This window comes from Hyperolius riggenbachi, chromosome 10, assembly GCF_040937935.1.
Source record: "Hyperolius riggenbachi isolate aHypRig1 chromosome 10, aHypRig1.pri, whole genome shotgun sequence".
Classification (NCBI taxonomy): domain Eukaryota; kingdom Metazoa; phylum Chordata; class Amphibia; order Anura; family Hyperoliidae; genus Hyperolius; species Hyperolius riggenbachi.
Window position 1 is genome coordinate 282,878,602 of NC_090655.1, and position 18,313 is coordinate 282,896,914.

Consider the following 18,313-nt stretch of genomic DNA (forward strand, 5'->3'; position numbering starts at 1 on the left):
GGACACAGGGGGGGCATGGCTATACTGGGGAGAAATGGCATTACTGGGGTGGGGGACATTACATACTGGAGGATAATGGCAATGCTGGGGGACACAGGGGGACATGGCTATACTGGGGGAGAAATGGCATTACTGGGGTGGGGGACATTACATACTGGAGCATAATGGCAATGCTGGGGGACACAGGGGGACATGGCTATACTGGGGGAGAAATGGCATTACTGGGCTGGGGGGACATTACATACTAGAGGATAATAGCAATGTTGGGGGAAACAGGGGGACATGGCTATACTGGGGAGAAATGGCATTACCGGGGTGGGGGACATAACATACTGGAGGATACTGGGCAACACAGGGTGGAGGACATGGCTATGCTGGGGGACACAGGGTGGAGGACATGGCTATGCTGGGGGAGAAATGGTATTTCTGGGCCGCCAGGCAACTGGCACTGTTTACAAGGAAATAAATATGTTAGCCTCCATATCACTGTCACTTCAGGTGTGCTATAATGCCCACTAGTAGTGGAAGGTGCTGGGGTGCGGGTGATAAAGGAATCAGGCTTACCTGTAATAATGGAATCACATGATTGGGCACCTCTGCATCTGCCATGTGTACAACACACACACTCTCAGGGACTTCTGGGTAATGGCAGCCTGTGGGCGGTGACATCATGGCATCATACATGCATATGTGAGGCTGTAGTCGCCATTTTGGAGACTGGTAGGAGGTATCCAAACATAGTACTATCTGCCCTTACTATGTAGAGTCATGTAGTGTGGGCAGTTAAGGGATTTATAGGATCTCTGTACACAGGGAAATATTTAGAATAAAATTATGTGGTTAACGTAAGGCCACAAAATACACAAACGTAATTAAATAGAACTGCTGCCATCTAGTGGTCAAATGTCAGAATTTCACGTAAAGTAAGAAATGTCTCTGCGTCAAAACTTTATATAAAACACCTTTACCTGTCCGTGGCTCAGTAATGTGGGGGAGAAAAAAAGCCTATAGATGTCCTCTGCAGGCAGAAGTAGTTATGTACTAAAATGTCTTTACATGTCTGTAGCATGTGGATGTGGAAACCAGAAACCACCATCAGAAATTTTTGGGCCCCTCACACATCATCAAGCCTGCCCCCCCCCCGGCCCACCCACTGGCTATTATGCCCACCCACTAGCCACCCCACACCAGCCAGTAAGTGCTTTCACGTGATAGGATTAAGGATACCTTAGTGGAAAATAAAATGAAAAAAGCGACCCCCGAACTTACTTCCAGGTTGGTGTGGTCGTAACTTACAGTGCAGGCGCTTCCCAGTAAAGCATATCCTTGTACAGGTTCACATGGCCAGAAGCACTGTACGCAGGCACACTATGTAGTTGTGATGTCACAATTAGGTAGTGTGCCTGCGCAGAGCGCTCCCTCTCGGCTGCGTGAACGGATAGGATACACTTCGTCGGGCAGCGCCTGCGCAGTAAGCTGCGACCACCCCAACCTGGCTGGAAGTGAATTGAGGGGGTCGATACTGACTAACAGAGAGGAATGAAGGAGAACGGGGGGAGCAGTGAGCATGAGGAGAGCCCACTAAACATGCCTGCCCCCATTTTTCAATATATTTTCCACTAAGGTATCCTTTAATGCCAGTGCGTTGGCAAGGCCAGATTTGTACTTTTTACTGCACAAAGCCCAGTACCTCCAGCCGCCCCATGAAAACAGCTGGACTATGATTGGATTATGGTACATAGGAAAAGGAGGGAGAATAGAGATACTGATGGATCAGGGTACAGTATTGAAAATGGAGGTTAGGAGAGATTAAAGGCTAGGCCTTTAGGCAATTTAAGGTAAGGCTTGGAATTTGATAATAAGATTATGGGAAAAGGGATAACATTATCAAGTTAAGGTTACGGATTACAAGATAAGGGTGATTAAATTGACTGAGGACAGTCAGTGACATGACTATGTACTTTGTACAGTGCTGCAGAAGGTGTTAGTGCTATATAAATACATAATAATAATATGGTAGGACATTAGACTATGACTATGGTAGGATTAGATTGTGAGCTCCTCTGAGGACAGTCAGTGACATGACTATGTACTTTGTACAGTGCTGCAGAAGGTGTCAGTGCTATATAAATACATAATAATAATATGGTAGGACATTAGACTATGACTATGGTAGGATTAGAGTGTGAGCTCCTCTGAGGACAGTCAGTGAGATGACTATGTACTGTGTACAGTGCTGCAGGAGATGTCAGTGCTATATAAATACATAATAATATGGTAGGACATTAGACTATGACTATGGTAGGATTAGATTGTGAGCTCCTCTGAGGACAGTCAGTGACATGACTATGTACTCTGTAATGTGCTGCAGGAGATGTCAGTGCTATATAAATACATAATAACAATATGGTAGGACATTACACTATGACTATGGTAGGATTAGAGTGTGAGCTCCTGTGAGGACAGTCAGTGACATGACTATGTACTCTGTAATGTGCTGCAGAAGATGTCAGCGCTATATAAATACATAATAATAATAATATGGTAGGGCATTACACTATTGTAGGATTAGATTGTGAGCTCCTGTGAGGACAGTCAGTGACATGACTATGTACTCTGTAATGTGCTGCAGGAGATGTCAGTGCTATATAAATACATAATAATAATATGGTAGGACATTAGGCTATGACTATGGTAGGATTAGACTGTGAGCTCCTCTGAGGACAGTCAGTGACATGACTATGTACTCCGTAATGTGCTGCAGGAGATGTCAGTGCTATATAAATACATAATAATAATATGGTAGGACATTAGACTATGACTATGGTAGGATTAGACTGTGAGCTCCTCTGAGGACAGTCAGTGACATGACTATGTACTCTGTAATGTGCTGCGGAAAATGTCAGTGCTATATAAATACATAATATTATGGTATGAGAGACTATGGTAGGTAGGATTAGATTGTGAGCTCCTGTGAGGACAGTCAGTGACATGACTATGTACTCTGTAATGTGCTGCAGGAGATGTCAGTGCTATATATTAAATACATAATAATAATATGGTAGGACATTAGGCTATGACTATGGTAGGATTAGATTGTAAGCTCCTCTGAGGACAGTCAGTGACATGACTATGTACTCTGTAATGTGCTGCAGAAGATGTCAGCGCTATATAAATACATAATAATAATAATATGGTAGGGCATTACACTATTGTAGGATTAGATTGTGAGCTCCTGTGAGGACAGTCAGTGACATGACTATGTACTCTGTAATGTGCTGCAGGAGATGTCAGTGCTATATAAATACATAATAATAATATGGTAGGACATTAGGCTATGACTATGGTAGGATTAGATTGTGAGCTCCTCTGAGGACAGTCAGTGACATGACTATGTACTCTGTAATGTGCTGCAGGAGATGTCAGTGCTATATAAAAACATAATAACAATATGGTAGGACATTAGACTATGACTATGGTAGAATTAGACTGTGAGCTCCTCTGAGGACAGTCAGTGACATGACTATGTACTCTGTAATGTGCTGCAGGAGATGTCAGTGCTATATAAATACATAATAATAATATGGTAGGACATTAGACTATGACTATGGTAGGATTAGACTGTGAGCTCCTCTGAGGACAGTCAGTGACATGACTATGTACTCTGTAATGTGCTGCGGAAAATGTCAGTGCTATATAAATACATAATAATATGGTATGAGAGACTATGGTAGGTAGGATTAGATTGTGAGCTCCTGTGAGGACAGTCAGTGACATGACTATGTACTCTGTAATGTGCTGCAGGAGATGTCAGTGCTATATATTAAATACATAATAATAATATGGTAGGACATTAGGCTATGACTATGGTAGGATTAGATTGTAAGCTCCTCTGAGGACAGTCAGTGACATGACTATGTACTCTGTGATGTGCTGCAGGAGATGTCAGTGCTATATAAATACATAATAATAATATGGTAGGACATTAGACTATGACTATGGTAGGATTAGACTGTGAGCTCCTCTGAGGACAGTCAGTGACATGACTATGTACTCTGTAATGTGCTGCGGAAAATGTCAGTGCAATATAAATACACAATAATATGGTATGAGAGACTATGGTAGGTAGGATTAGATTGTGAGCTCCTCTGTAACATGCTATGGGGGACATCAGCATAGGATAAATACTAATTATTAAGGTGAGACATTGATGGGATGGTTTTGGAGAGGGAGTTATTCATTTAATTAAGAGGGAAATAATAATGGGGTGAGAGAGGCAGAGAGGGGTAGAAAGTTTAGCGACTGGGGGGGGCATAGGAAAGGAAGGAGGAGGTAAAGGGAGATGCAGCAAGAGATAGGAGGAATGGAGAGTGACAGTGGATGGTCTGCTACAAAAAGGCTGCACAAACAATGAACCCTAAAGGCAAGCTGGAATGTGTAAATGGGTCAGACCGACGTCTGAACCAGCCGCCAGCAGCAGCTCGGCGACTTGTTACAAATGCTTTTTTGCAAGTGTGTAGAAAAGCATTTGTCAGCATCCGGTGGCGCTTCCCCTGCAGAGAGAAATGGAAGAGTGACTGTAAACGATCCTGGAAACAATCCGCTTCCAGGATCGGCTAAGCGTTGGGCAGACAATGGCAAAAATCGGGATCAAAATGTGACATTTGCACAATCAGTACAATAGATGGCGGTAAGGAATCATACCAACAGCTGTCCATTCATCTGGATTGACAGCTTTTAAGCAACAAGCAACGCAGCAGTCGGTTACCGTCGCAGAACCGTTTGAGGGTCCTAAATGTATTGAGGCAGATGGAATAACCCATACAATAAAACCTAACTGCGACATCCTGTCCCTGTGTACGTGCGGTTTTGCTACTGCGCATGTATGCAGTACGGACAGCCGTTGGGACAGGAGCACGGGGCCAGGCAGTCGGGCGGGCGTGTGCACACGCCTGTGGCAGCAGTGTCACAACAAGAGACATAGAGCTCGTTTGCAAACGAGCTTAGGTCTACTAGTGGGCAGCACAGTGGCATATTGGTTAGCGCTCTTGCCTTGCAGTGCTGGGTCTCTGGTTCAAATCCCAGCCAGATCAACATCTGCAAGGAGTTTGTATGCTCTCCCTGTGTCTGTGTGGGTTTCTTTCGGGCACTCCGGTTTCCTCCCACATCCCAAAAACATACAGATAAGTTAATTGGATTCCCCCCAAATTGGCCCTAGACTACGATACATACACTACACGATACATACAGTAGACAAATGACCATGGCAGGGACTAGATTGTGAGCCCCTCAGAGGGACAGTTAGTGACAAGACAATATACTCTGTACCGCGCTGCGTAATATGTCGGGGTTATATAAATACTTAAATAAATACTAGTAACCCATAAAATGCTTAGTGCAGAGCAAAGCAATCAAGAAGGATCAGCTAGATTAAATCAAGTGTGAGAGGAAGTGCTGGTGCGGAACAGTCCTGTAAACAATACGGTGAACTACTGTGCCCAGAAGACCAAACCTTAAATAAAAGCAACCTTCAAGAAATTAACCCATGTGTAAATAGCTGGCTGAGGGAATGAAAGGAAATGACTGCTGGAGAAGGGGGAGAGCTCCCTGATACAAGATGAAAGGAGTGACAGGGCTGCATGGAGATAAGAGACTGATAGCAGCCAGCTGGTCACTCACTCCAAGGACTGTCAGGATCAGGCAGCTGCTGCAAGTGAGTCAAAATCAAATGCCTGTGTCTGCTCACAACTCTCCCCTTCTCACAGCGACTCCACCACCACATGGCTATTAGCTACCTGTCTTCAGCCATCTTCTTCCTCCCAGGCTCAAATCTCCCTCGCTGCTGGCTCAGCCCCGCCCCTCAGTGTCAGAGGGGAAGGGAGGGGCGCTCTCCTGTCCGTGCACTGACTGCGTGTATGCAGGAGACTGTGGAGGACAGTGGCAGCCGGAGCAGACAACTGATCAGCTGCAAGCGTGACACCCGCCCAGCTGCCTCAGCTCTCCTGCCCTCAAAGGTGCCCTCATTGCCCTGTGCACTGTGTGCAGAAATACGGCCATGCGTGTTAGGAACGGGGGCAGGGCCCCCTGAGAGCAGCTGGGGGCTTGGGGGCCCTCACTGGAGTCCTTACTGTCCCCCCCTGATGGCAGGCCTGGAACACAGAACACCTGTAGACGTCCATAAGGGCTGTTGTTCACACTAAGGGCGCTTTCGGGGTTTTTTTCAAGCACCAGCGATTTTCAAAATCACCCTAAAAACACTTGGCAATGTTTCCCTATGATAGCGTGACCATATTTTAATTTTCAAAAAAGAGGACGATCACAACTGCATGTGGGTGTGGTCATGGGTGGGGTCAAATATACATGAACTTAGCAGTGTGCTGTCCAACTTCGTGGGCATGGAGGGCTGTTTTTTTTTCCCAGACCACATGGTGGAGGGCCGGCCGACCACAAAATGCAATCAGATTCGCAGAAGATTTCCCCACAAAATGCAATGAGATTGGCAACAGATGTTCCCAGAAATGGAATCAGATTGGCAGCATATTTCTCTACAAATGGAATCAGATTGGCAGCAGATTTCCCCACAAATGCAATGAGATTCACAGCATATTTTCCCACAAATGCAATCATATTGGCAGCACATTTCCTCACAAATACAATGAGATTCGCAGCACATTTCCCCACAAATGCTATGAGATTGGCAGCACATTTCCTCACAAATGCAATCTTATTGGCAGCAGATTTCCCCACAAATGCAATGAGATTGGCAGCACATTTCCCCACAAATGCTATGAGATTGGCAGCACATTTCCTCACAAATGCAATCTTATTGGCAGCAGATTTCCCCACAAATGCAATGAGATTGGCAGCACATTTCCCCACAAAGTGCTCTGATGTTGGAAAGGAAAGGTCTCCTGTGCTGAATAACGGCACACGGCGGTGATATCACATGTGTCTTTGCACCCCAGGGTGTTATATAATCTGTGAAGACGCATACCTGGCCGGTGGGGGCACCTGTGAGGTCCGGCTTCAGCTTCCCCTCGGCATGTTGCTAGCGTCTGGAATATACCTTCGCCCTTGTACATGTTTAGCAGGTAGAAAGAGGGGGGATCTATTTATTTTTATTCTTATATGATTACCTGGTCAGCAGCTTTAAATAGAGGTGCTGCTGCCACAGGTTTGTTAAGTAAGAGCATTAGTGTTGAAAGATTTAGAAGAAGTACCTGTTAATAGACTGTTTCTCTGGCAATAGACTGGTCCTGCAAAAGAACAGAAGAGATTACATACAGGAGCGGCAGAAGCTGAGATTTATAAAGAAACTGTTGTGTTTTTATTTTTCTGCTGTTTTTTGGGCAAGCATATTGAGTAGTTTTGCTCATAGGAACAAGTGATGGAGTTATTTTCTTATTATTATTTAATTCTAGTAACCTTATTAATTTACTAAGAATTTAGTAATTCACTAACCAATTTTATTTCTTTTATTATTTATTATTAACTTATTAACCAACCAATTTATTAACTTCTAACCATCTAACTTATACATTTATTATTCTGGCTTTTCCTAATTAAAGCGTTGTAGATATGCACTCACTGTCAAGATTAGCTATTGACGTGCCCTGGTTGTAGGAACACCACTCCTGAAGCAAGTAGAAAGTCAGCCGGCACCATCAGGTATAATGCTCTTTTCAGTATTTATTGTAGTTCTGTCATCTTACAGCATGACGTTTCGGAGTAGCAACTCCTTTCTCAAATGCATGACAGGTTCAACAATACATGTACAAGCACAGTTCTTTTATACCCACCCATCCTTCAAATCAGCCAATAGGCTTGTTCCAGCCTAACCCTCAATCGCAATCTCCGCTGTAGTGCGGACCTGATGGGGAACTGGTTTCTTATTAGGTGAACCAATCACCTCAGGAGAATAGCATCACGTGGTCGGGGGAGGGCCAGGAGTGGGCGCCTCCACTCGTCATTGCGGAACACGTCCCCCTGCCGCCCGTCATGTCCGTGTCTCCACCTCCAGGTACACGGACCTGATGGGAGACAGGTGCATCTCCACTGGCAGCTTGCCAGTGGGTGTATGATGGCCTGTGAGCCCACCCACCAGAGGGGAGTACACTTGCGAGCCGACTGAATTGCCCCCACCCGAGCATACACAGCAGGCCCTTCCCACACATATACACTCTGGTTTGGCACACAATCCGCCTCCAAAAAATGCACAGGGTCCCCCGACCTATTACAGGAAACCCAGGAGACATCCCAGGAAAGGGGGCAGAGGAGGAGGACGACACGCAGGGCAGGCATAAAAAATAATAATGAATACAAACAGAGCCATAGTTTAGGCCCCATTGACAATACAACACCTGTCAATGTAGTTAATCTGTCAGATTGTGTCCTTACAGAAGTGGAACACAGTGTATTGGCCAAGGGTCTATCCTTCTCCCCGGTTCACCATTTCAATATCTTCAGCACCCTTTTAGTCATTAATAAATTTATTAGATCGCTATTGTTAAAAAAAAAACATTTTAAAGCTGTTGGAGAGAGTCCAGTAGATAGGTTTCCACAATCCGAGACTGCTCTACCTGACATTGGAACCTTTCAAGACGTTTGTGCCAGGTTGACACTTGATCATCTTATGTCTGAGGGCACTGGTCTAGTTTCAGTGAATGATGTGCAGCCGGTGAGGATCAGAAACCCTGACTTCTACCCATTTACAGCCCGAACCTCCTCTGTGGACACATTCCAAGACTTAGTAAAGAGGGAATTAGTTAGGGTGGCGGAGGAGAATATTTGTAAGAAAAGACCTAATCTGACTAAGGCTGAATTTTCAGCTATTAAAAGTCTGCAAAATAATGACAACATCATTATACGAAATGCGGACAAGGGGGGTGCAGTGGTCATCCTTAATAGGTCGGACTATCGATTAGAGGCCCTGAGACAAATCGAGGACCCAGGTACTTACATCCGATTCCCCAGGGACCCCATGGCTGAATTCCAGAAACAACTATTTGACCTCCTTAAGTTTGGTGAGAGTTTGGGAGTTTTGAGCCGGAGGTCGGTGGAATATCTGGGGGTCAAATCCCCCATTGTTCCAGTGTTCCATCACCTCCCCAAAATCCATAAGCCGGGCGCCCACCCAGAGGGCAGGCCCATTGTTGCTGGGATCGGTTCTCTGGGTGAGCGCCTGGGTGGATTCCTTATTACAACCCCTGGTGAAAAGGTTACCGGGATATCTTAGGGACTCGCAACATTTACTGGCCAGTATGGAGAACCTAATTTGGGAACGTAATTGGAGTTGGCTGACGATTGATGTCAAATCTCTGTACTCTTGCATACCCCATCACTTAGCTCTTACAGCGCTCCAGTACCATCTTGAGAGATACTCGGACTATTCTTCGGATCTCCGGGTGTTTCTCTGTACCGCTGTTGAATACCTCCTGGCCCGCAATTATTTTATGTTTGACGGCGCCTTCTATCTCCAGAGATGTAGAGCCTCCATGGGAGCAAAGTTCTCCCCATCCCTGGCTAATTTGTACATGGGATGGTGGGAGGAGTTCCACGTCTTTGGAGATGGGGGGCGCCCGAAGGCAGGTGTTGCGTGGTACGGGAGATTCATAGATGATATTCTAATCATTTGGGACACTGACCCGGCTTATGTCGATCCTTTTATAACTTATTTAAACGACAAGTGTAATCTCCAGTTCACCCATGTGTGGCAGCAAGATAGTATAGACTACTTGGACCTGACCCTAGGAGGGGATAGAGAAACAGGGATTATTTGTACAAAGACTTACAGAAAGTCTTGTGCAGGCAATTCCATTTTACGTGCCAACAGCTGCCACCCCACACACACTGTACGAGCGATTCCGGTGGGAGAATTCATTAGGGCCCGCAGGAACTGCTCGGACACAACCAGTGTTAATCTGGAATTTGATTTAGTGGAGAAGCGCCTGTTGGCCAGAGGATATCCCAAGTGGAATATAGATAAGGCAAAGGCCAGTGCCATTCCTTGAGATAAACTAGTTAGATCTAATGGGTCCAAGAAGAGGCCGCTAGAGAAACCAGTTTTCGTCACAACATACAGTGTAGAGTTCCGTCAGGTAACAAATGTTGTGAGGAAGTATCTACCTATTTTGGAGGGTGACGAGGATCTACGGCCACTTCTTCGGGGGGGGGAGGGGGGGGGGAGTTAGCTTTGTAAGTAGAAGGGCACCCACTTTGGGAAGTCTCCTGTCGCCTAGTCTTTTCAAGTCCTCATCTAGTTCCTCGACATGGCTTACTCTTAAGGGGTCTTATAAATGTGGAGTGGCATCTTGCCACTACTGTCCCATGCATCTTAAAACCCAGACCATCGTTTCCCTTTCCAATGGACATGTCTCCCCCATAAAACATTTTATTAACTGTAATACACAAAATGTAATTTATTTGATCACTTGTGTTAGCTGTTCTGTCCAATATGTAGGATGCACTACTAGGCCTTTGAAGGCCCGCATTGCTGAACACTATTTGGGGGCCGGTTGGCTCACAAATAGCATTTCAAATGTGGCGAAACATTTTCGCTCAGAACATGGGGGAGACATGTCCACTTTTCGATTCCAGGGCATTGAGAGGGTCTTTCTACCCAAAAGAGGGGGAGATCTTCTAGCCATAATTCGTAAAAGAGAGGCTTATTGGATTTTTTGTTTAGGGACTAGGGCCCCCCTGGGTATGAATGCAAGGTGGGACTTAGCTTTAGTGACCAGTTAGATCAAATATAGAAGATAAAAAAATCCCTCCTGTTTTATTTTGTCCTTGATGTTGTCTTTTGTTTCATGTTTCATCTACAGTGGTGTGAAAAACTATTTGCCCCCTTCCTGATTTCTTATTCTTTTGCATGTTTGTCACACTTAAATGTTTCTGCTCATCAAAAACCGTTAACTATTAGTCAAAGATAACATAATTGAACACAAAATGCAGTTTTAAAGGATGGTTTTTATTATTTAGTGAGGAAAAAAAACTCCAAATCTACATGGCCCGGTGTGAAAAAGTGATTGCCCCCCCTTGTTAAAAAATAACTTAAAGGTGGTTTATTACACCTAAGTTCAATTTCTGTAGTCACCCCCAGGCCTGATTACTGCCACACCTGTTTCAATCAAGAAATCACTTAAATAGGAGCTATCTGACACAGAGAAGTAGACCAAAAGCACATCAAAAGCTAGATCCAAAGAAATTCAGGAACAAATGAGAACAAAAGTACTGTAATTGAAATCTATCAGTCTGGTAAAGGTTATAAAGCCATTTCTAAAGCTTTGGGACTCCAGCGAACCACAGTGAGAGCCATTATCCACAAATGGCAAACACATGGAACAGTGATGAACCTTCCCAGGAGTGGCCGGCCGACCAAAATTACCCCAAGAGCGCAGAGAAAACTCATCTGAGAGGCTACAAAAGACCCCAGGACAACATCTAAAGAACTGCAGGCCTCACTTGCCTCAATTAAGGTCAGTGTTCACGACTCCACCATAAGAAAGAGACTGGGCAAAAACGGCCTGCATGGAAGATATCCAAGGCGCAAACCACTTTTAAGCAAAAAGAACATTAAGGCTCGTCTCAATTTTGCTAAAAAAATCTTAATGATTGCCAAGACTTTTGGGAAAATACCTTGTGGACCGCCGAGACAAAAGTTGAACTTTTTGGAAGGTGCGTGTCCCGTTACATCTGGCGTAGAAGTAACACAGCATTTCAGCAAAAAAACATCATACCAACAGTAAAATATGGTGGTGGTAGTGTGATGGTCTGGGGTTGTTTTGCTGCTTCAGGACCAGGAAGGCTTGCTGTGATAGATGGAACCATGAATTCTACTGTCTGCCAAAAAATCCTGAAGGAGAATGTCCGGCCATCTGTTCGTCAACTCAAGCTGAAGCGATCTTGGGTGCTGCAGCAGGACAATGACCCAAAACACACCAGCAAATTCACCTCTGAGGGCTGGTGCACACCGAGCGGCTTTTTGGGCGTTTTCAGATCCGCTTGCGGCTGCGGATCTGCTTGGTCAATGTATCTCAATGGGGTGGTGCACACCAGAGCGGCAGGCGTTTTGCAGAAACGAAAAATGCCTGGGTGAGGCATTTTTTGGATTTCGGATGCGTTTCTGCCTCAATATTAAGTATAGGAAAAAACGCAAACCGCTCTGAAAAACGGCACTTCAGAGCGGTTTTACAGGCGTTTTTGTTACAGAAGCTGTTCAGTAACAGCTTTACTGTAACAATATATGAAATCTACTATACTGAAAACCGCAGCAGCAATCCGCAAAACGCTAGCAAAACGCCATAGAAAAATAAAAAAAAGCGTTTAAAAATCTGCTAGCATTTTGCGGATCTGCTTGCGTTTTTTAGTGTGCACCAGCCCTGAATGGCTGAAGAAAAACAAAATGAAGACTTTGGAGAGGCCTAGTCAAAGTCCTGACCTGAATCCTATTGAGATGTTGTGGCATGACCTTAAAAAGGCGGTTCATGCTAGAAAACCCTCAAATAAAGCTGAATTACAACAATTCTGCAAAGATGAGTGGGCCAAAATTCCTCCAGAGCGCTGTAAAAGACTTGTTGCAAGTTATCGCAAACGCTTGATTGCAGTTATTGCTGCTAAGGGTGGCCCAACCAGTTATTAGGTTCAGGGGGCAATTTCTTTTTCACACAGGGCCATGTAGGTTTTGAGTTTTTTTTCTCACTAAATAATAAGAACCATCATTTAAAACTGCATTTTGTGTTCAATTATGTTATCTTTAACTAATGGTTAACGGTTTTTGATGAGCAGAAACATTTAAGTGTGACAAACATGCAAAAGAATAAGAAATCAGGAAGGGGGCAAATAGTTTTTCACACCACTGTATGTTCATTTCTCATTGAAATGTGTCCATAATGTGTGCAATTATCTTGCTTTGCTATATATTGATCTGTCTTCATCTCAAGTGCGCTTTTCCTTTCTTTGTTTTTTTTATATATCTGTAAGTTTTTAATATAAATTTTAAATGTGTTATAGAGGCTGCTGTGGTGACCTTTTCTGAGTGTGCGGACCTCTTGATACCACCCTTACTGGGTTTGGCCGGTTTGTCACACTTCCTGGTCCCGCCCACCATCCCCTATAAAACCATGTGGATGTAAGTCATAAAAATGGCTATGATTAAGAACCAGGATGGTTCGAAACATGTCAGTCGAAGTACTCGTTTTTATATGATTGGGATACGTCCTGAATAAATACATTTTTGGATTTTTGGAAACATTGTGTGGACATTGATTGCTTTCTACAGTGTTCCGGGCTAAGCAGCCCCTTTTCTCCAGCACTGTTTTCCATTCTGTGAGTGGAGCGGTATTTTTCCTGCTTTCTCTCTCACATACTCGCACATGCACTAGCACGCTCTCCCACTCGCACATGCAGTAACACGCTCTCTCTCACACGCGTTCATGCATTAGCACGCTCTCTCTCTCACACACACACACACACGCACTAGCACGCTCTCTCACACTCGCACATGCACGAGCACGCTCTCTCTCACACATGCACGAGCACGCTCTCTCTCTCTCTCACACTCACACATGTACTAGCACGCTCTCTCTTACACTCGCACATGCACTAGCATGCTCTCTCCCACACACTCACACATGCAATAGCACACTCTCTCACAAACATGCGCTAGCACACTTTCTCTCATACACGCACATGTATTAGCATGCTCTCGCCCACACACTCGCACATGCACTAGCACGGTCTCTCACACACTTGCACATGCACTAGCACGGTCTCTCTCTCTCACACTCGCACATGCACTAGCACGCTCTCTCTCTCTCACACTTTCACATGCACTAGCACACTCTCTCTCTCACACTCGCACATGCAGTAGCACGCTCTCTCTCACACACTTGCACATGCACTAGCACTCTCTCTCTCCCTCAAACTCGCACATGCAGTAGCACGCTCTCTCTCTCACACTCGCACATGCACTAGCACGCTCTCTCAAACACTCGCACATGCACTAGCACGCTCTCTCTCACACACACTCGCACATGCACTAGCATGCTCTCTCTCTCACACACTCGCACATGCACTAGCACGCTCTCTCTCACACACTCGCACATGCATTGGTACGCTCTCTCTCTCTCACACACACGCACATGCATTGGCACGCTCTCTCTCTCTCACACACACGCACATGCATTGGCACGCTCTCTCTCTCTCACACACACATGCACTAGCACGCTCTCTCTCCCACATGCACTAGCACACTCTCTCTCACACTAGCACGCTCTCTCTCTCACACTCGCACATGCACAAGCACGCTCTCTCACACACACAAGCACTAGCACGCTCTCGCTCACACTCGCACTTGCACGCTCTCTCACACTCGCACATGCACTAGCACTCTCTCTCACACTCGCTCATGCACTAGCACACTCTCTCTCTCTCGCACATACACTAGCACGCTCTCGCCCACACATTTGCACATGCACTAGCACGTTCTCTCTCTCACACACTCGACATGCAGTAGCACTCTGTCGCACTCACACATGCACTAGCACACTCTCTCTCACATACTCGCACATGCACTAGCATGCTCTCTCTCTCACAGGCGTTCATGCACTAGCACGCTCTCTCACACTCGCACATACACTAGCACGCTCTCACACTCGCACATGCAGTAACACGCTCTCTCTCTCACACGGGTTCATGCACTAGCACGCTCGCTCTCTCACACTCACACGCACGCTCTCTCTCTCACACACACACACATGCACTAGCACGCTCTCTTACACTCGCACATGCAGTAGCACGCTCTCTTACAAATGCACGAGCACGCTCTCTCTCTCACATTCACACATGCACTAGCACGCTCTCTCTTACACTCGCGCATGCACTAGCATGCTCTCTCCCACACACTCACACATGCAATAGCACGCTCTATCCCACACACTCGCACATGCACTAGCACGCTCTCTCTCACACTCATACATGCACTAGCACGCTCTCTCACACACATGCGCTAGCACACTTTCTCTCACACTCGCACATGCATTAGCACGCTCTCTCCCACACACTCGCACATGCTCTAGCACGCTCTCTCACACACTCGCACATGCACTAGCACGCTCTCTCTCTCACACTCGCACATGCACTAGCACGCCCTCTCTCTCACACTCGCACATGCACTAGCACGCCCTCTCTCTCACACTCGCACATCCACTAGCACGTTCTCTCTCACACTCGCACATGCAGTAGCACGCTCTCTCTCACACTCGCACATGCACTAGCACTCTCTCTCTCACACTTGCACATGCACTAGCACGCTCTCTCTCTCACACTCGCACATGCACTAGCACGCTCTCTTTCTCACACTCACACATGCACTAGCACGCTCTCTCTCTCACACGCGTTCATGCACTAGCACGCTCTCTCTGACACACTCACACTAGCACGCTCTCTCTCACACACTCACACATGCACTAGCAAGCTCTCTCACACACTCGCACATGCACTAGCACGCTCTCTCTCACACTCGCACATGCACTAGCACGCTCTCTCTCACACTCGCACATGAAGTAACACGCTCTCTCTCACACACACTAGCACGCTCTCTCTCTCACACACACACACACACACACACACACACACACTAGCACGCTCTCTCCCACACACTCCCACATGCACTAGCATGCTCTCTCTCACACTCGCACGCTCTCTCCCACACACTCGCACATGCACTAGCACGCTCTCTCACACACACTCGCACATGCACTAGCACGCTCTCTCACACACACTCGCAAATGCACGTTCTCTCTCTCACACATGCACTAGCACTCTCTCTCTCTCTCTCTCACTCGCACATGCACTAGCACTCTCTCACACTCGTACATGCACTAGCATGCTCTCTCTCACACACTCGCACATGCACTAGCACACTCTCTCCCACACACTCACACATGCACTAGCATACTCTCTTTCCCACTCTTGCACATGCACTAGCATGCTCTCTCTGACACACACTTGCACATGCACTAGCACACTCTCTCTCACACACATGCACTAGCCCGCTCTCTCTCACACACTCGCACATGCACTAGCCCACTCTCTCGCACATGCGCAGTATAGAGCTGCCCCTCTTTGAGAGCACTTCCGAAATCTCTCTCAGTTGAGGATTTGAGTGGAGGAGCCTGCAGGGGAACGAGGGGACCAGGAGAGGAGCAGGAAGGCTCTATAGGACCAAGAGCCTTCCCTCGTCAATGGTAAGTATCTGTTATTTGTTAATCGCTTCAGGGTCACTTTAAGGCTTGTTGATGTACCGGGTCATCTGTTCATGGACCCAGGACTGTGTTGGAGACTAGAGATGGCTCGAACCTCTGATTTTCGGTTTGCGAACCTCGAACGTGAACTTCCGCAAAAGTTTGGTTTGCGCAAACTTTTGAAAACCACAATAGACTTCAACGGGGAGGCAAACTTTGAAACTCATTTATGCTGGCCACAAAAGTGATGGAAAAGATGTTTCAAGGGGTCTAACACCTGGAGGGGGGCATAGCGGAGTGGGATACATGCCAAAAGTCCTCGGGAAAAATCAGGATTTGACGCACAGCAGCGTTTTAGGTGCAAAAATCACATTGCATGCTAAATTGGAGGCATAAAGTGCTTTAAAACATCTTGCATGTGAAAACATCAATCAGGTAGTGTAATTAATGTACTGCTTCACACTGACGCAGCAAACTCACTGTGTAACGCACCGCAAACAGCTGTTTGTATAGTGACGGTCATGCTGGACTGGTGCACACCATGGCAAGAGTGCAGGCGATGGCAGTTTTCGAGCCCATATGGTCGGGCTGAGGTAGCTGAATGACAGAACAACATTGACTGAGTGTCTAGCTGATCGAATTTGGTCTGTCCACAATGAAGCAATGACCTTATTATCTTGGCTGTGCCCCCCAACACACTCATATAGGTCATTGCTTCATTGTGATATGCAAGACCCTTCACCGCGGCAAGGTAACGATCACGAAGGGGAATTGACACATGTACATGCCTTTTGTTTTGTTGTTGCAGCCGCAGTGCAGCCAGAAAAATTAGGCAGGCATGTACACACACCAGAAAAGTTATTATAGCGGCCACTGCTAGCAGCAGCCTTAAAAATTCAGGAATCCACCTGGAGTCCTGGACCCTGTTGGTGGTGGTGGAGAAGGTAGTCAAGCGGCCTGCAGGCAGAGATGCTGTGTGTGGGGACTGACTTAGGCTTCGGGCAGGCCTGACCGTGTTTTGCAGACCACCTGGTCAGATGGACCCTTGACCCAACGCTGTGAGCCAGAGATGACACCACTTGCCTTTCAACATCACGGTACAGTTTGGGTATTGCCTTTTTTGAGAAATAATTGCGTGATGGTATCTTACACTGCGGTGTGTGGCTTTGCTTTTGTGTGCTGCTTTTCCTTTAGGTGGTCATCCCATTGCAGTTTGTGCTTTGCAATCATGTGCCTTCGTAAGGTCGTTGTCCCTACACAGGTCTTGGTCTTTCCAAGGCTCAATTTTCGGTGGCAGAGAGTACAGAGGGCATTGCTCTCATCTGAGGCAGACACACAAAAAAATGTCCACACCGCTGAGCCCTGGGATGATGGCACTTTGGTGATGGCTGCTGACAGAGTGTTAAGTGGGGTGCCAGAATCAGAGCAGGAGGAGGAAGATATGTCACGCTTCTGTGCGGAAGCTGAGGAAGATAAGCTGTTCTGTGTTAAATAGTCAACTACGTCCTGACAATATTGGGGCTTGATGCCCCCTTCTTCTGAACACTGTACTTTGGTCAAGGGCCGCATGAAATTATGACCTTGAACAGACCTGCCAGGTGGCCTTCCTCTTGTTTTGTCCATATTGGGGAGGAGGTGAAGTAAAAGGTGTGCACTGACTTGACTAATACAATGTGCGGTTACACAGGTGCAGTGAAAAGGTTGCAGTAACTGATGGTACAACAATGTGCGGTTACACAGGTGCAGTTAACAGGTATGCACAGACTGGTATATAAAACAGTGTGCGGTCACACAGGTGCAGTGAACAGGTATGCAGTGACTGGTATCAATACAATGTGCAGCTGTCACACACGCAGCTACCGTGAACAGATGCAGTGACTGGTATATAATACTGCGTGCTTCTGTCACGCAGGTGCAGTAAACATGAACAGGTATGCAGTGATTGGTATTACAAATGTGCAGCTGTCACACACGTGCACTGAAAATGTAGGCACTGAATGTGCTGGGTGTGGCAGTGGCACAGTAGGAATTAGCAAGAGGCCAAGGGCCAGCTGCAAATGACTGACAGG

The 18,313-nt window shown here is 46.3% G+C and overlaps 2 protein-coding genes across 2 annotated transcripts in view; one reads left to right on the plus strand and one right to left on the minus strand.

Annotated features, from left to right (window-relative positions):
* The window catches only part of LOC137537252 (uncharacterized), a 1,269,057-nt gene that overhangs the window by 1,155,579 nt on the left and 95,165 nt on the right, over window positions 1-18,313 (plus strand). The gene's annotated exons all lie outside the window — the stretch shown is intronic.
* Window positions 1-18,313, minus strand: part of LOC137535883 (uncharacterized) — a 242,496-nt gene that overhangs the window by 165,027 nt on the left and 59,156 nt on the right. The window contains 2 exon segments of the mRNA XM_068257761.1: window positions 7,221-7,256; window positions 9,792-10,026. Of these exon segments, the coding sequence (XP_068113862.1) occupies window positions 7,221-7,256; window positions 9,792-10,026 (271 nt within the window).